Here is a 20607-nt window from a genome sequence, read left to right as displayed (position 1 = left end):
TGGGAGTCTTTTGTTGTATATTCAACCCATCGGGAAACTGCAATCGGACAACCTCGGGCCATTCGGGCAAGCTCGGAAGAAAACATGATTATTGGATTATTGTTGAGAATACCCGAGGAGTTCCGATTGCGGGAAACTGTTAGCTACATAAATGTACAACATTTCGACTTCTCCGGAAAGTACCGACGATTCCCGATTGCAGTTGGAGATATGAATTCTGTCCAGCCCGTTAGTACTAATCACTGACAGCGTCATCAAGGGTCATCTTTAACACTGGAAGCAATGGTGCATTTTCTAGTTTGGGGTTAACGGTGGTGTAACATCCAAGTTATACGAGGAATGCAGTTCCAAGGGGGAAATAAACAAACAATATGAAACAAAACAAAATTAGAAAGGAAAAACTCTTTCTGTTGGTCTGACGTCCTTGAAACAGATGAAGGCCTGTGTGGATAATGTCCAAGAATGATTTGGCCGCCGACGGACTCTTGTATAGACCAATCACGGGCCAATGACGAACTCTTGTGTAGAACAATGACGGACTCTTGTATACAGCAATCACGGGCCATTGGCGGGCTCTTGTATAGAACAGTCACGGTCCAATGACGGACTCTTGTATAGAACAATAACGGGCCAATGACGGAATCTTGTATAGAACAGACACGGGCCAATGACGGACTCTTGTATAGAACAATCACGGTCCAATAACGGACTCTTGTATACAACAATCACGGGCCATTGGCTGGCTCTTGTATAGAACAGTCACGGGTCAATGAAGGACTCTTGTATAGAACAGTCACGGGCCAATGACGGACTCTTGTATACAGCAATCACGGGCCATTGGCGGGCTCTTGTATAGAACAGTCACGGTCCAATGACGGACTCTTGTATAGAACAGTCACGAGCCAATGACGGACTCTTGTATACAACAATCACGGGCCATTGGCGGGCTCTTGTATAGAACAGTCACGGTCCAATGACGGACTCTTGTATAGAACAATCACGTGTCAATGACGGACTCTTATATACAACAATCACGGGCCAATGACGGACACTTGTATAGAACAATCACGGGCCAATGACGGACTCTTGTATAGAACAATCACGGTTCAATGACGGACTCTTGTATACAACAATCACGGGCCATTGGCTGGCTCTTGTATAGAACAGTCACGGTCCAATGACGGACTCTTGTATAGAACAGTCACGGGTCAATGGCGGACTCTTGTATACAACAATCACGGGCCATTGGCCGGCTCTTGTATAGAACAGTCACGGTTCAATGACGGCTCTTGTATAGAACAATCACGGGCCAATGACGGACTCTTGTATAGAACAATCACGGACTCTTGTATACAACAATCACGGGCCAATGACGGACTCTTGTATACAACAATCACGGGCCAATGACGGACTCTTGTATACAACAATCACGGGCCAATGACGGACTCTTGTATAGAATAATCACGGGCCAATGACGGCTCTTGTATAGAACAATCGCGGGCCAATGACGGACTCTTGTATAGAACAATCACAGGCCAATGGCGGACTCTTGTATAGAACAATCACGGGCTAATGACGGACTCTTGTATAGAACAATCGCGGGCCAATGACGGACTCTTGTATAGAACAGTCACGGGCCAATGACGGACTCTTGTATAGAACATTCAAGGGCCAATGACGGCTCTTGTATAGAACAATCACGGGCTAATGACGGACTCTTGTATAGAATAATCACGGGCCAATGGCGGACTCTTGTATAGAACAATCACGGGCTAATGGCGGACTCTTGTATAGAACAATGACGGACCAATGACGGACTCTTGTATAGAACAAGCACGGGCCAATGACAGACTCTTGTATAGAACAATCACGGGCCAATGGCGGACTCTTGTATACAACAATGACGGACTCTTGTATAGAACAATCACGGGCCAATGACGGACTCTTGTATAGAACAATCACGGGCCAATGGCGGACTCTTGTATACAACAATGACGGACTCTTGTATAGAACAATCACGGGCCAATGACGGACTCTTGTATAGAACAATCACGGGCCAATGACGGACTCTTGTATAGAATAATCACGGGCCAATGACGGCTCTTGTATAGAACAATCGCGGGCCAATGACGGACTCTTGTATAGAACAATCACGGGCCAATGGCGGACTCTTGTATAGAACAATGACGGACTCTTGTATAGAACAATCACGGGCCAATGGCGGACTCTTGTATACAACAATGACGGACTCTTGTATAGAACAATCACGGGCCAATGACGGACTCTTGTATAGAACAATCACGGGCCAATGGCGGACTCTTGTATAGAACAATGACGGACTCTTGTATAGAACAATCACGGGCCAATGGCGGACTCTTGTATACAACAATGACGGACTCTTGTATAGAATAATCACGGGCCAATGACGGCTCTTGTATAGAACAATCGCGGGCCAATGACGGACTCTTGTATAGAACAATCACGGGCCAATGGCGGACTCTTGTATACAACAATGACGGACTCTTGTATAGAACAATCACGGGCCAATGACGGACTCTTGTATAGAACAATCACGGGCCAATGGCGGACTCTTGTATAGAACAATGACGGACTCTTGTATAGAACAATCACGGGCCAATGGCGGACTCTTGTATACAACAATGACGGACTCTTGTATAGAATAATCACGGGCCAATGGCGGACTCTTGTATACAACAATGACGGACTCTTGTATAGAATAATCACGGGCCAATGACGGACTCTTGTATACAACAATGACGGACTCTTGTATACAACAATGACGGACTCTTGTATACAACAATGGCGGACTCTTGTATAGAATAATCACGGGCCAATGACGGACTCTTGTATACAACAATCACGGGCCAATGACGGACTCTTGTATACAACAATCACGGGCCAATGACGGACTCTTGTATAGAACAATCACGGGCCAATGACGGACTCTTGTATACAACAATCACGGGCCAATGACGGACTCTTGTATAGAATAATCACGGGCCAATGACGGACTCTTGTATAGAACAATCACGGGCCAATGACGGACTCTTGTATAGAACAATCACGGGCCAATGACAGACTCTTGTATACAACATGTACCTGGGCTTCATTACGAAAATTTCTGACGTTATAAAATTATTATTCATTTATTTGTATGTCTTAAATAGGCATACATGTACATATACGGACTAAATGTCATTTATTGTCAAAATAATAACAATTCATTACACTTTTTCAGAGATGCAGCATCTTTAAGTTCAAACTGTACAAACGAATAGGATCCGGAAACACGTTGTAGTAACTTATATAAATCCGTTAACTTTTTTAGAATTTATACGGTACGGTTTTAGAAAGTTAAGACACGAAAGCGAATACATCACCGCCACAAGAAAGCAAGAACTAACAAGAAATATCCTTAAAAAAGATAAACGGCATAGTTTAATGCTGGTGGTTATAATGTAAAACTGCTGGTGAAATAAATTAACGAACTAATGTTTTCAGCACGGATAACAAAATTATATCAGTTTGAATCATTTTTGGTGATAATAAGACTGCATTTGAATCGGGAATATGATTTTATCAATGTGTCATTTAAAAAGATAATCTACTTATTCAGCTTGCATTCAATCTTATCTTTGTTTCGTTTTTAACTGCATATCTGTATTTTGCATTTACCGCTACATTGACCAATCACATACTTCATCTTGACCAGTAACGCCACCTGTCGCGTCATATTCGGGGCCAAAAGAAAATTATACGGCTATGCCGAAAAAAGTACCACTGGGTCAGCAGACGGTATAATTGTTTTTAGAGTGACCGATTTGTTGCTGTTGTTGTTGTTTGTTGGTTTGTTTGCAATTTCTGGGTTTAATATTTTTATCACCGGTAATGTTGTTTACATTGAATGCACTATATCACCTGTTTGTCTTTTGTAAAGTACTGTCAATTAGACTATTATCCAACGATTCTTTTCCTGGACATTTCCCGTAACTGATAATAGAATATCGGTCAACAGTGGCCTTGAACCAGAATCGTATGTTTACTGGTAAAAATAATACACCTGGTTGTACATATAGAACTACGTCATAGCTTAAACTACGAACACGTTCGATAATACACAAATATGTAGGTTAAGTGGATAGTATTCACTGTGACACTGGTCAGTCGGTTTATTTATAGACGTTCCTTGTTGGACATAAGACAGTGGGAGTCAGCACGTGCTATAATTCCAGGTGATTCTACGTTAGATGATTGGTTGGGGATTTTTATTGGATTCTACAACACCAGTTCTTGTCTGAATATTATGTAAGTAAGATTCATTTTGATTGCTTGTGTTATTTATTTTGAATATCGTTTAAGAGGAAAAACCGAACGTTATGATTTGTAAGCATGCTTCTATTTGCGAGCAGGCACAAGAGATATGGCTTTTAGTACTATAACTAACAATGACATATTTCATGTAATTGGTATCACATAGACTTTATTGGCAGAATTTCAAGCCGACAGTCCGTATACATAAATGATTTATACACGGACCGTGGGTTGGGAATCCCTATACCAAGTCCCTAAGCTTAGTTTTTTTTATCTGAAATCGTGAGGTAAATATACACTTTAGCTAACTCAGGTTATGTATTCTGGGTTTCAACACCTAACACGATTGACAAATGCTCATTTAATATACCCAAAGGATATTTTTGAGTCAAATATGTCGTAACTTCTCATATCAACAGTTCAGGTCGTTAACGCTTACGCTAGGTTTACATATTAAGTTTAATACGATAAGTAAATATTTTCATACTGTGGTTAATTTATATCAATATTCATCGGTCATGACTGCAAAGAATAAAATGTGTCAAATGTTTACCAATCTAATTAAAATCGAGATGGTCACTCTCACTATTTTCTAGATGGTCATTCTCACCACGTTACATGAAAGTAGTGAGAATGACCATCTCGATTTTAATTAGATTGAATGTTTACATGCTTTTCGTCTGCGTCACGAATTGGGTATGCATGGTCACGGGGTAAAGCAAGTGCTCGCTGGTACAGGCCCATCGCTGTCGTTAGTCGTCACTTACAAATGATTTTATCTGAGTAATATTATCGAGTATCACGTTGACTCTTGTGGTCGTATTCACAGGGACCTGAGGATTTGTTACAGTCTCTCACTGTAATTTGTCACACATTTTAGGAGGCTAGATTAATATTCGGTAAGATGAGTAATGACACTCCTCCGTGTTCATTATATAGAGATAATGATAGGTCTGAATACACTTAGACTGTAACAAATGATCAGGTCCCTAGGATACACAATAGGACTGTGATACTAGAATGTGGCAAATACACGTAGACTCTAACAAATTATCAAGTCCCTGTTACACACACTATGATAAGTTCAAATACACATTGACTGTAGAAATTTCTAAGGTCCCTGTGATAATAGATTGTGTCAAATACGTAAACTGTAACAATTTATCAGGTCCCTGTGATACATACTATAGTATAGATCCAAATACACAAAGACAGTTACAAAATTTCAGCGCTCTGTGGTACGCACAAGGCTATGGCCGAACATACATAGACTGCAACATATTCCCAAGTCCCTGTGATAATCATTTAGTTACAGGTTTGGTGTTTTATTGTTTATCATTCTATCAATAACTATGGTCAATTAAGGATCGATGGCCTGCCCTGTGTGCGAGATGCACGTCTCCTTGTGATAGCGCTAAACTGGTGTCGGCTTTATAGTGCTATCTCACTGAAACATACTGCCGGAGACACCCAGCAGGGCACCCCACGCGGTCACATTATTAAACGACAAATCAGTCGCCTTAGTCCTAAAATGCTGAGCGTATATATCTCTGGTATATCTCGGCAAGGGGACAGAACCCGAAGTATTCCTCACAGGGGCGAACGCTCAACTAAAGGCCTAAAGTGAGGCAGTGTTTGGGGAGACATTATGAAGAAAAGAATTTTGATAATATCCCAAACTCTGTCGCCTCTTACGACCAATTCTTACGCCCTATCACAAGGCTGTTGATACTAAATGTTTCTATAACTAACATGTAAACTTCACATGATACAATTAGCCAGAAATACCTATATATACATTTGTATGTATACTGTACATGTATTTCTGGCTATTTCTACACGTCCCTGTGCCACTTAACACACTATATACGAAACAGCCACGCCGAATCCATATAATATTCAACATTCAGGTTCAAGTTCTTTTTAACATTGAGTCTTCGGACTCATCCAGCCCTACTAGTCTTAGTATTAGGCGAATTTCCGTCTGGCTACCGAATCAATGACGGATATATTTCCTACATGCACGTGAAGATACACCAGTGAAAGAATATGTCACTTCCGGTGTAAACAGAGAGCGAGAATCATTTTCACCCGGTTTTTCTTTTACCTTTGTTTTGTATAAACCAGAAACGTAAACAATCCAAACAGACTACTCTCTTTTCTAAATGGCCACCGTATTTAGTTATGTTTACGTCTTTGTTATATTTGTAGATAATAAATAGTCGACCCAGATATGTAATGCACAAGAAAACTAACTCCCTGAGCGAGTGTTGTGTCATATCGTCTGTCGCGGTAGATTTCATCAAATCACGATGACCAATAATCTCTGTCATAATTGCAGACTGGCGTTTTTCAGAGCAAAACTGCCGCATTATTACAGAATTTAGTCACATTGTCAAGATATTTCGATAACACCACAGTCGTCTGCTTCTGGTCAATATTGATAGAAAAAAAATTATCTACTACTCCTCAATTATGGGGTATACTCGAAATGTCAAAAGTGGTGGTTGGGGGAGGGGTTGAGCTTCGATTCACTGTGAATTCACTTTTAAGTTAAATCCGTTTTGGATCCGTTCAAACCATTCTGAATATTGACATACATGGCGTTTTTTTTATCGCTACTTCGTTAAGTACATTTAAAACTATGCAACGTAATTAATTTGTAGACTCTAGATCTATTGTCTCCCATGGTGCATGGACTGATCAGACGAAGAAAAGTACTGATATTTTTTTTGTGATATGTAAAAGTAGATAGACAGATATTTGTTAATAGTAAATAGGAGAAAAAGACAGAATTGTAGAAAGGTACAGAGAATAATAATGTATCTCTCAGGGATATCATATTTCATGATACACAGCATATATTTGTACGTCCAATGTAAACACATTGTTAGAGATACTTTGTTTAGTTTACCACAGGGCAAATTTTTTTTCGGCGCCCAACGACCATTATAAATGTGAAGGACAGCGATAGTCTGTGACACAGAGACTGTATAAATATAAATTTGCTGGCATGGTTAATTATATGTATAGTGACGAGGGAGATGATCCCTCCAGGTGTGTGACGACACATACTATTGGTGAATGTTTTATATTACAGATTTCAACATTCTAGAAGAATTTACTAGACGATGGATTCGGACTATCCCAAAGTAAGATGATTTTTTTTTAATATGAAGTTAGTACATGTTTAACACTGAACTGTTACCAGTTACAGGTATACAGTCGATATGAGTGACAGATAAATAGAAGGTCGTAAGGAGGCCTTTAAACTGATTATTATGCAAGCTTTGTCATATCGATTATTCCCGTAATAATGTAATTGTTTATCATACAATGTAACTGTTTATCATATAATGTAACTGTTTATCATACAATGTAACTGTTTATCATACAATGTGATAGTTTATCATAAATGTGATAGTTTATCATACAATGTAACTGTTTATCATACAATGTGACTGTTTATCATACAATGTGACTGTTTATCATACAATGTGATAGTTTATCATACAATGTAACTGTTTATCATACAATGTAACTGTTTATCATACAATGTGATAGTTTATCATACAATATAACTGTTTATCATACAATGTGACTGTTTATCATACAATGCGACTGTTTATCGTACAATGTAGCTGTTTATCATTCAATGTGATAGTTTATCATAAATGTGATAGTTTATCATACAATGTAACTGTTTATCGTACAATGTAGCTGTTTATCATTCAATGTGATAGTTTATCATACAATGTAACTGTTTATCGTACAATGTAGCTGTTTATCATTCAATGTGATAGTTTATCATACAATGTAACTGTTTATCATACAATGCGACTGTTTATCGTACAATGTAGCTGTTTATCATACAATGTGATAGTTTATCATACAATGTAACTGTTTATCATACAATGTGATTATTTATTAATTGTTTACCATATAATTTACCACCCTACATTGTAAGTGAAAATAATTATACATTGTAAATTATTATCTTAATATGATATGATTGATATGTCATACAATGTGTTGTTTATCATACAATGAAATTGATTTTACCATCATAAAAGGACACTTTGCTAGCATGATGGATTAGTTACTAAATAGTGAGATGATATACATTGTACATGTATATAGAAACATATTTTCCAGGTACTTGGTCCCTTTAAGTATTGACTAAGATCTGGAGTAGTGACAATTTTATTACGGCGACAAGACTTCTTTTAAAAGCCACACACTCAATAATAGTTACAGCACAGTTTAAATTTATGACCTTTATCGTGCTATCAAATACAAAAAAAATGTAGAGTCCACAAATAAAACAAGGAATGTATGAAGTCAGAAAAAGGCCAAAAATCTAACAGATGTTCCTTTTAATGCTCACTACTCATTCTTTGAGTATGTTTTTCGTTGTTTGTAACTAAAACTTATTGTACGAACTCAATGAACCGATCAATAATTGTAATTTATTGAAAATAAAAACACTTAATTATAGCTTGTATAAATATCAAAAGAATTAGACCTTGAAAAATTAATGTTTCAATGAATACCGTCACAAGTATATAGGGCGGTTCAAGGTGATGTCTGTTTCCTACAGGGAGAAGAACATTACACATTAATTTTTTGTCGCGTTTCTTTTGAACTGCTCACTTAAATTTTCCAGCCTTTTTAATCAATAGAGCTCCGCTTCTTCTGTAGTCTATTTCTGGATATTATGTCGCTGCATGTCTCTAAAACATGTTTTGTATGGCTTTGGTTATAGGGAGATGTAAAGTAATGGTGAATATTTTCTTTGACACTGACATTGATTAGAGAATGAGTTTCCAACAGCTTCATTTCTTGAATGGTTTTGATCAACTTTTACATTCTTATGAAGAACCATAATATCTCTGACGATCCCAGTTTCTGGGTTTTGAGGTCATGGTAAGTGATGCCATTGTTAAAAGGTCCTTGTCATTGCTCAAATGGCATTATACGTTAAGGGATTTTTCTTAATCAAACTTCAAGCAGTTTGGAATATTTGCATATTTGCACATCAGATTAAGAAACTAGCTAGTGGATTTGCATCGTTCTAAAGAAAGAAAGAAAGAAAGAAAGAAAGAAAGAAAGAACAAACAAACAACATCATAGAAAAAAAAAACAAAAAAACAAAAACAAACAAACAAACAAACAGGTCTGAAGAATGATCGTCATATTTGACGACGAGAGTGTTTGAGTCGAATATGTCGCAATCTGGGGATAAAAACTGGGATCTCGCTTAACAAAACTATGCAGTTATTTTTAAAATATCCTATGGTTGGAATTTGATACAAAGAACAGTTTTATCTCAGTCACATGTTTATGGAGATTAGGGTTATAGCTCGTTTACTTCCGTGTACTACAATAGCTCGTGTTTACTTGTGTCGTTATAGTGTTCTGGGCCCTGGACAGCATCGTTGTGTTGTTATGACGTTAAGCTGTTATCAGTAGTTACTCCGTTACTTTACACTACGAAAATGATGTTATTTCAAAGAGTTTTAAAGAAATATTTTTAAAATAGATTCTTTTTCATTTTCAATAACGCTTAATGCAATTCTTTTAAGAAATGATAAAACGTGATGTAATTAAGATTATGGATTTAATGTAAACATGATCTATAAAGGATTTTATTAGAAAATATCGTAAATCATTTTTTTTTAAACTTTGGTCATGACCTTTTACCTTTGAACCCTGACTGATAGCCACTAAATTATGAAAGAAATTTAACTAATTGTACATTATATGTATGCTATATTGTTCTTGTGTACGGAAATACACAAATATTGTAGACAGACATTTTTTTGTAGAAATGGTTAGATGTTTTATGTAACGAATGTAATTTCTATATAATTATATGTCAAATGTTGTTATCAATGTTGTACTAATCATTTTCATCAAATAAATCTTTAAATGTGAACAGGATCACCCGCGGAATGTCATCCCAGAGTTATGCCGCCTCTACTACAGCAATGGATGGATGCCGGGTTCCGGGGGCAGTCTCAGCATTAAATACGGGTATCTTAGTAATTCGGGGAACGTCTCGGCATCAAATAAGGGTATCTCAATAATATGGGACAATCTCAGCGTGAAATACGGGTATCTCAGTAATTCGGGGACGGTCTCAGCATTAAATACACATACATGTATTTCAAAATGCGAGTATCTCATTCGGCTCACCTCGGCAGATTCCGTTAGGGTACCGGAATCTGCCGAGGTGAGCCGAATGACGAGTATCTTAATGTTTCGGGGGCGGTCTCAACATTAAATAGAGTATCTCAATATTCGACTGGCCATATATCTTACTAAACAGACGCACATCAGCTATTTAAGCAATTATAGCGTACCATTGTATAAATTAACCATTGTTTATATATATATATATACATTTGTTTACATAGAAGTGATGGTTTTACATGTAACTATTCTCGTTTCATTTACTGTTGCAGAGAGGAAATTTACATAACACCGTCAGGAGTCCAAAAGGAACGTATTCAGGTGAGGAAATGAAACCAAACTGTTAAATAGGTTTGCTGACAAGTCAGAGTAAATTGTTTAGAACGTGATGTGTACCTCATGCTTTTTCATGACTGCCTTCACATCTAAAAACGTGAAAATATAAAATAGCTACATTTTCTTTAGTGAAGAATCCTTTTAAATGTTTGAAATATAACAGATTGGAAGGAAAGACTTTATCGGAAGTTTATCTTCTACTGAATAATATCACATGTAACACATTAAGACTTTGGATATACAATATATAAAACAAAACGTTTAATTAAGGTACATATACAATTTTAGGTGTTTTTTTTTTTTTTTAACTTTTAAGTCTTCTGTGCAATGCATTGAGATGAACTCAAACCAAACGCTATTATTTGTTCCAAACACTATAGTGTTTTTCCTTTTTGGTTATTTTTATTTTCGTGGCTAGCGTCCGTGTAAATTCCATGATCAAATAGCAGAGATGGAAAACGATAGATCCAAAGTACAGCAATGTGTTACCGATGTTTTCCGATGGTTACCGATGTTTTCCGATGGTTACCGATGTGTGCCGATAACTTCTTTTGTTTACCGAAGGTTTACGTTATTATTTTAGTCGGAAGACTTGTTTGTCCAGACATCCGATGGAGAGGATATATCCGGTCCGTCGTGTACAAAAGGATTAAGGAAATCACAATGCTCTCCAGTATTTCTAAATATATATCGGCTCAAAAGTGAGTGTTATAATATTTTCCTATTTTACCTTTGATATCATAGAAGTGCAAACATTGGTATCATTGATTTCATTATAATTTAATTTTGCTTGTAACAAGCATTTTCATTGGCTCAAAAAATTATGTTATCATTTCATAACATAAAAAAAATAAACTGTGACGTCAGCGGAGTAATCGTTGTTCACGGGATTTTGTATTTATCGATGTGTTTTTAAATATCTGGAGCAAAATAAACATGTTAAACTTAATGAAAATGTTTCTTATCGTTGTTAATTAAATTATAAGGGTTAACTGTAATATCTTTTTATGTTATTGAGCAATAACACAAACAACTGGGGTGTACTCTTTTCATAAACGGCTTCGCGGTTTATTCAGAGTACACCCCAGTTTTTTGTGTTATTGCTCAATAACGTAAATTTTTTTATTACAGTTAACCCTTAAATAGTACGATTAGGGGGCTAATATTTTTCTATTAATACTAACCAGAAGCAGACGCATGTGCAGGTAACAAATAGTAAAATAACTCTTCATCTTGGCATACAGTGGAACCTGTCTATAATGACACCTTCATATACCAAAAACATTGTCCGCATGTAACACTGTCCATTTACTTCATCATTTATGTAAACACCACTAGACTTTAAATGTCACTTGGCCAACTCCTCACCTGTCCCTTGAGTGGTATTTACCAGACTTGGATGTATTATAACCTACATTTAAGCATTGATGTCATTTTTTTTAGTTTCATCGGGGTATAAAACAAATTTTGTTTGCAAACTGTATGAATCCGCGTAGCAAACAAAATTTATTTCATACCCCGATGAAACTAAAAAATAATTGACATCAACGCTTATAATTAATTTTTTAAAATGATTTTCTAATTTAAAACATGTTTTATGTACAATTTTACTGGTTTTAAATGGGATTCTTTTTCTCAAATCAATACGCAACGTCAATTGTCGTATTGTGACGTCACATTTTTCGCGCCATTCTCGGAATTTCTTTCATAGAAGAATGAAAAGAATTTTTCGACCAATCAGATTTGAGTATTTACCATAAAAACAAAGAAAAATTAATTATGTATATATAATATATATTGTTTTATGTCTACTTTATCTTAATCAGGTGTTTTACCAATCATCTACCTGCATAAAGCTACAAAAGAGACAATTCATTTTATGGTTTTGAAATAATTTTTATTCCAAATATGGTAGAACAATGGAATCATTAATAGATTTGATCCAAGACTATTCCGCTCCAAAAAAAAAATACGATTTAACTATCAACATACAGTTGTTGATGAGACACATGGCGCCTTTTTTTCTCATTTCGTCTCTGAATTGTTTGTTTTTCTCTTACCCTGGTATTGTCAGCTAAAGCTGTATATACATTCGTGATTTGTTAGTTTAATATCGCTATTTGCTGGTTTAGTTTATGTTTACATGTGCGTACACTAACATATTTTGTAATTGTGTGTGTAAAAACGGTGAGCCCAACATGGAGATTCATTCAATGGTCTCGGCTGAAACTATCAACAACTCTCTCCAATAAATCGAACCGTTGAATGGTCTTAACATATCAACAACTCTCTCCAATAAATCGAACCGTTGAATGAATCTCTGTGTGGGGATCACCATTTTCACACACATTGTCTGGATGTTTCCACGACAGACTCCTCTGGATCGCTACAACTCTCTACCTTCTGGGACGTTGCCCCCCCCCCCCCCCCCGTGCATATTTTGTTATTGTTTGTTGGCGTTAAATTCATTCCCTAGAACGGCCAATATAAAATGCCTTGTATATCAACGATGTTACACCAATATCCGCCAACTTTGTACCATAATTTGTCCATGTATGTCTGAGTTATTGATTATCGATGAAACTATCAGATTTTTTTTAACGTACTCGTAGAACCTGGAGCAGTCTTCCATCTCCACTCAAAGTCAGCTGTTCTGGTTTCGTTAATGAATAACGGCAACACGTTGCACCTTTCCAATCTACAAATGATAAAAGGAATTCCTAAATGGACTACAGGTACGGTTGACACCATTATAGATTATAACATAGATCTTAGAAAGTCATGAATGATACCTGAAATACTGTAAAGCATATTTTTTCGTGGACTTGCATTTTGCGGGTGTTGTCCCCAAAGATTGATGAATGGATATTACCGGTATCTCATCAGGTTCCCGACGAAAAATAACATCCCACTGAAAATATATGTCCATATTGTAACTATATCTTGTGATATTCATTTAGTTATTTTATTGACAAATGAATAAATAAACGTTTTTAATAAATGTCATATTTTGAACAACTCTTAGTTACATCATCAGTATATGCATTTAATTCACAGGAGGGAATCACAAGTTCACAGACGACGTGACGATTCCTATCATTGACAACACACATACCGAAGATGGACTCATTGTAAGATCTACTTGATATTACATACTGCAAAATTTGTTTATTTCGGTGGTGCTTATTACCGCGGTTTTATCGAGACAAAAAAGAATATTTATTTCGAAAAAAAAAAAAAAAAAAAATGAAAGGAACTTAACATCTCTGGATGAATTTTAATTTTTCGGCATGTCTTATTTTTGCGAGAAATATGAAATAGACCATAACCTTCTTAGTTTATCTTTCAATTTTATAGTCAATGAACATTATTTCCGCGGAAAGTATGAAACAAACTCATTGTTTGTTCGTTCGGTGATTATTTCTCGAAAGAAAAAGCGAAAAAATGAACCACACGAAAAACAAATATTTACAGTATCTCGTTAGCATGTGTCATTAGTCAATGTCATCAATTCACACAACATGTCTCAGAATGAGATGTGTTCTTAATTTCTTTTTAATTGTCTCACACTTATCGTTATGTAGTTGTTTTGCTGTTTTATTTTAGTATGCTATCATATTACATTTCATATTTTATGTTTTATGCAATGAATAATATAATTAAAGTAAATTGACGTTGGTATATTGAAGGGAATATAATGAATTCATTTCTTTTATATCGGTCCCATTGGAACGTTCCCATTTAGTTAAATAGAGGTTACACAACGAGTGGTTGTTGGATATGGAATTTATTTCACACGAGTAAGTTATTTTTTAAAAGTTACAAAAGACACGAGCTTTAGCGAGTGTTTTTTGCAACTTTTAAAAAATAACTTACGAGTGTGAAATAAATTCCATATCCAACAATTTCGTGTCGTGTGACCTGTTTCTACCACAATAATATCGGCTTGAATCAAAGGGAAACGTGGCCAAGTATAATTTCGCTTATGCAAATAAAGTGTACCGGTGACGTCCGGGACCCTGTGATGTGACGTCATTAGATTATTGATGACGTCAATAACAATTGCAGCTTGGGTCAAAGTTCACCGTGTTAGCCAATCAAAATGCGTACAGAGTTTATACCGCGTGTGGTATAAACAGATTGTTAATCAACAGCTGTAATGATTAACTGATGGTCTGAGAGTTGAATAACACAGGTCATTGTGGTAGAAACACACTTTAGCATCACTGACGAGTGAAATTATCAAGTCCCAGAAATCACTTAACGTGTCCTAGAAATCACTGACGTGTTCTAGAAATCACTGACGAGTCCTAGAAATCACTATATGTCCTAGAAATCATTAATGTGTTCTAGATATCACAGGTATGTCCTAGAAATTATTAAACGTATCCTAGAAATCACTTAAGTGTCACACTAAAGATATTCCTTACTACGGGGTTTTTCAGGGTTGGTAATTTTGTAGATCAACCCATTGTAGTATTTAACTGTAAACAACGGATATTGTCATCAGTATTTCGTTATACATTTAACGGATTACGAGTAAAATATTGTTTTGTACACAGGATGGAATGGTCAAGGCTATGAATGATTATCCAGACACCTGTGCCGTCCTAGTCCGTGGCCATGGAATATACGCCTGGGGGCACACCTGGGAACAAACAAAACTAGTGTATGTCATAACAACTTCAATTGTATTTGTGTTTTATGTCTTTTTCATTTTCACTCACATGTCATAATAACTTAATTATATTTGCGTTTTCATGTTTTTTTTTTATTTTCGTGTTCTCATGCCATAACAACCGGAATATTTTTTAAACGTGATTTAACAGCACAGACCTAGAAGAGTATATTACGTTAATACAACAAAAATAATGGCACAAGTGAAGCGTCCTTTAGATATGATTTATGTTGATATAATAGTAGTATTCGAGATTTATTCAAAATTATTAATATCACATATACAAATAGTCATGTCCCATGCATGTTCGGTTTATAGAGGTTCCACTGTACATGACTTTTTTTTCTTGCTGCAGATGTGAGTCTTACGATTACCTATTTGATGTCATGTTACAACTGAGAGCTGCCGGGGTCCAGGAGATCAGATAGGGGAGCTGGAGTCTCGAGGATCGACCGAGGGCTGCCGGGGTCCAGGAGATCAGATAGGGGAGCTGGAGTCTCGAGGATCCACTGAGGGCTGCCGGGGTCCAGGAGATCAGATAGGGGAGCTGGAGTCTCGAGGATCCACTGAGGGCTGCCGGGGTCCAGGAGATCAAATAGGGGAGCTGGAGTCTCCAGGATCGAATGAGGGGAGATTGAGGTGGAATGATCGAATGTGTGAGGAGTCTGAGCTCGGGGGATCTACTGAGGGGAGATTGAGGTGGAATGATCGAATGTGTGGGGAGTTTGAGTTCGGGGATCTACTGAGGGAAGATTGAGATGGAATGATCGAATGTGTGGGGAGTCTGAGTTTGGGGGATCGAATGAGGGAAGATTGAGATGGAATGATCGAATATGTGTGGAATCTGAGTTCGGGGGATCGAATGAGGGAAGATTGAGATGGAATGATGGAATGTGTGGGGAGTTTGAGTTTGGGGGATCGAATGAGGAAGATTGAGGTGGAATGATCGAATGTGTCGGGAGTCTGAGCTGGGGGATCGAATGAGGGATGATTGAGGTTAACTGATCGAATGTGGTCGAACGACGTTAGGAGGAGTCAACTGGATGAGGCCGAATGATTTTATCGCACTTTAACTCCTTTGTGAAACATTCTTTGTCAGAATAGCGTGAGCTGTTGCTTCATTAGGGAAACGATTACTATATTTTAAAAAAGTGGCCCTCTACAAAAGCATATTGCGAAGGTCTCCGGTGTAGATGGATATTCAAACTACAGTATTCAGCCGTTGGTGAGAAAAACGGACATTATACTATTTACGAGAACAATGAATGTTTGAAAAAGTGAAAACAGACATTTATGCGGTATTAGTTATCCGGGTTGAATATGTTACGTTATGTATACATTTGTTTCATGTTGTTAAAATTCTCGAATGACGATTTTCTTTTAAATAAAAAAAAAATACGGAAATCAATTTTTTATGAAAGCATTCTTATTGATTTCATTCCTCTTGGTGTCGTTTAAAATACTTTGAAGATGCACCAGCCTGAGTCGAGAAGGCGAACTCATCTCTTTTCGTCGAAATCATTACCTGTGTATGTTGTGGCAAAACTAAATCAGATATCGACAATAGATTTGAAAACGCTAGCTAAGTTTGAGCAATGCTAGTGTAGCGGGACTGGACTGGGTCGATTATCGGTGACCAGGTAGCTCAATTGGTAGAGCATCCGTCTAGTGTTCGGAGGTCCCGGGTTCGAACCCCGGTCTGGCCGCTACATAAGCGACTCGGTGACTTGGAAATGTGACATCTTCATGCTATGCCCTGGTAGCTTCGGGATCATTACAAGCAAGACTAATTAGAAACTTTACTTATTTGTCTGCCGTGTCCATTGTCTGGCCAACATTTGCTTTTTGTCCTGAACTTTAATCTACGTTAATTAAGTTAATTACAACGGTGTATAATACAGAACAGTCAAAAAGGGGGGAAATGTATAGCTTGAACTTAATCTAGTGAATTTGCATTTCTTATACCGCTGTGATATTAGATTGATCTATTGTCGTGATATGTATTTATTATAGGTATCCTGTAGAAACAGACATCTATTGCCCCTGTGGCAGGTCACAATTTTAACCATTTCCGTATTTACTTGTAGTCATTTTGGTTTGTTTTTGTTTAACGTCCTATTAACAGCCAGGGTCATTTAAGGACGTGCCAGGTTTTGGAGGTGGAGGAAAGCTGGAGTACCCGGAGAAACACACCGGCCTACGGTCAATACCTGGCAACTGCCCAACGTATTTTTTGAACTCGCAACCCAGAGGGGGAGGGCTAGTGATAAAGTGTCGGGACACCTTAACCACTCGGCCACCGCGGCCCCTACTTGTAGTCCTACACCAAGGGGACATATTAGCTCCCTGTCAGGTGTGTCTCTCTTTCTTGACTTCTATTTGGGACACTGAAGAGATCTTCTGACCCTATCACAACACTTGTGATCTTAAATATTTCCTTTCTTTTATCACTGTCTGTCTTCCCGTGCTTTGTTTTCCTATCCCATATGTCTCATTAACACCTGTCCTCATATGACCCTGACTGTTGGTGTGACCTTGACACCTGTCCTCATATGACCCTGACTATTGGTGTGACCTTGACATCCGTCCTCATATGACCCTGCCTGTTGGTGTGACCTTGATACCTGTCCTCATATGACCCTGACTGTTGGTGTGACCTTGACATCCGTCCTCATATGACCCTGGCTGTTGGTGTGACCTTGACATCCGTCCTTATATGACCATGTTTGTTGCGAGGACGTTAAACCCCTGAAACAAAACGACCGACGTACTGACAGTTGACTAACAACCCTATGTGGGACACATATTCCTTTGCTGTACAGATTCAGTTTTGACGTAATAGCTTTTGTCATCTGTACAGGTTTAAAATCGTAATGAAAAGTGACTGGTGTAGCGTGACTTTGTTAAATTTGACAACGGGCTGCGTCGCAGACGTCACTTCCATGGTACCTGTAAAGTGCGAAACGAAAGCAAAACGAAACGAAACGAAATCAAACGAAAGAGGTCTACTTTTGCTGTTGGTTTTTTTCAATCGGAGTCACGAATACGTCATATAACTGAATTTATCAACAAGATACCCAGATAAATGTACTGTTCTACTATATTTTATGACGGATTGTTGCTGAATAGAAAAACAAACGTTGTCTATGTATGAATACAGTAATATATCATTGGTGAGAGAAAATATATTCCTTTTTCGATAGTTACCAAAAAAAAAAAAAAAAAAAAAATATCAGTTTCTACCAAATGTAATTAATGTTCCCATATTTTAAAATTATCAAATAGTCTATTGAAACGTGACGAAGACTAATTCTCAGAAATGAAGGTTACCATGGCAAAATGCATTCTTAAAAATATGATGACTAGCCTACTAATTAGTTAATAAAGCAATTTAAAAAACATGGCGTTCTATGAAATCACCATATTTACTATGAGGACACAATATTACATGTTTCCATAGTGTCCTATATGAAGATACAATATTATACATGTTTCCATAGCATCCAATGGAGACAATATTACACATGTTTCCATAGCATCCAATGAAGACAATATTACACATGTTTCCATAGCGTCTTATGAAGACACAATATTACATGTTTCAATAACGTCATATTAAGAAAATATTACATCTTTTCCCATAGCCTCCCATGAAAACACTATTACATGTTTCCATAGCGTCCAATGAAGACACAATGCACGTTTTGGCCTATTGTTAAGACTCCTCAAACAATCATACCTGTTATCATACCTATCAGACTTATTATATATAGTTATACATGATTTTTTCTTTCTTTTTGTGGAAATTCTTTATCCTTAACATCACGTCGTTGTAAAAACACCTAAATTCACTTATATAAAACATAAAAATTAAAATGACAGGACACCTTATGTATGTAAATGATTACATGTATATCATATAATAATTACATAACTTCAGTCAAAAAACAGAGTGAGAAGCGAGACGAGGACTTAGTTTTCATTATAGCACAGGCGTCTGCTTCTGGTTAGAATTTATAGAAAAACATATTAGCTCTTACTCCTGCTATATCATCGTAGGAGTAGGGGCTAATATATTTTTTTCTATAAATACCAACCAGAAACAGTCGCCTATGTTACATGTATGCATTTCATACTTGGCAATTTGAAATCATAGATCACATCTATGACGTCGTGTTGCTCGCATACCATGAATGTTGTATTGTTTAATTGTATATTGGGAGAGGGTTTTTATAAGTTGTAAAAACTTGTGCCCTATCCTTTTATTCATATGACAATAACATAAGTTTAAACTAACTATATTACTCACATAAAGAGAGTCTGACTAAGAAATTCCGGATGATCAGATGAGAGATCAGGGGAATTGTGTCCTATCGATATATCTTCGTGCGGAATGTTTTAAACCACAGTAAAATAAACAGTTACCTCCCTTCAATTGTGCTATTTTGTGATGAAATGTGTTTTTTTTTTTTTTTTTTTTTAATTTCATTGTCCGTAGCTATGAGCGGCTGTCCTTCTTTAGTTGGGTCCCATTGCCTTTGAGATCTGTCTTTGAGATGACCCAAAATCTATTGTTTCCGCCATGTTACAGTTTTACAAGTTCATCCCTTACTCTTTATATTTTTTGTGTGTGATGTAATTCCTACGAACTGTCCCTTCTGACAGCTGTTATTTAGCACATGTGATACTTTGGGATATTGAAATACATTTATCTTGTCAAAATGGGATTATAAGATTATAAGTCGGCGCCTGCTATCTACAGGCCGGTATACTGTACGCCACTGTCATACTGTAACTAAATAACATACATTTGATCGCTGAACATTACTCCTCCCCTCCGACTGTTTAATTTACGTATACTTTTCGTCCATCAGCAACCTCCGTGTTTGGTTTTCGGAAGTTGCACTGTACAATAATATGCAAAGTAATGACTCTCACTCTACAACAGTTTTTAATTTCTAATTAGTTTCAATGCAATTTAAAATTTTTAAGATACCATACATATTTATTGTGTTATTGAAGAAAAAATCTGTCTATAAGTCTTTCTGTCAATTTCATTTTAGTAA

The 20607-nt window shown here is 36.9% G+C and overlaps 1 protein-coding gene and 1 non-coding gene across 5 annotated transcripts; both read left to right on the top strand.

Moving 5' to 3' along the window:
- The first annotated feature begins 4140 nt into the window (after nucleotides 1–4140).
- LOC117345284 (methylthioribulose-1-phosphate dehydratase-like) lies at nucleotides 4141–16949 on the top strand. Of its 4 annotated transcripts, none has more exons than XM_033908338.1 (10): nucleotides 4141–4326; nucleotides 7433–7484; nucleotides 10274–10368; nucleotides 10800–10848; nucleotides 11447–11564; nucleotides 13476–13598; nucleotides 13921–13994; nucleotides 15426–15532; nucleotides 15897–15960; nucleotides 16075–16949. In XM_033908338.1, exons 2-10 carry the CDS (start codon nucleotides 7464–7466, stop codon nucleotides 16081–16083), a joined length of 660 nt encoding a protein of 219 aa, XP_033764229.1. In that variant the 5' UTR covers nucleotides 4141–4326; nucleotides 7433–7463; the 3' UTR covers nucleotides 16084–16949. The 4 variants fall into 4 exon arrangements, with proteins under 4 accessions (XP_033764229.1, XP_033764228.1, XP_033764231.1 ...); XM_033908337.1 differs by having other exon boundaries at nucleotides 16018–16949; XM_033908340.1 differs by having other exon boundaries at nucleotides 15897–15965; nucleotides 16137–16949.
- A 226-nt stretch (nucleotides 16950–17175) lies between these two features.
- Nucleotides 17176–17247, top strand: Trnat-agu. Its single transcript has one exon. It is a non-coding gene; the product is annotated as a tRNA-Thr (tRNA).
- Nucleotides 17248–20607: the final 3360 nt, after the last annotated feature.

The sequence above is a fragment of the Pecten maximus genome, chromosome 16, assembly GCF_902652985.1.
Source record: "Pecten maximus chromosome 16, xPecMax1.1, whole genome shotgun sequence".
Taxonomy (NCBI): Eukaryota; Metazoa; Mollusca; class Bivalvia; order Pectinida; family Pectinidae; genus Pecten; species Pecten maximus.
Note: the sequence above shows the minus strand (reverse complement) of the source record. Positions and strands in the feature narration are given on the sequence as shown.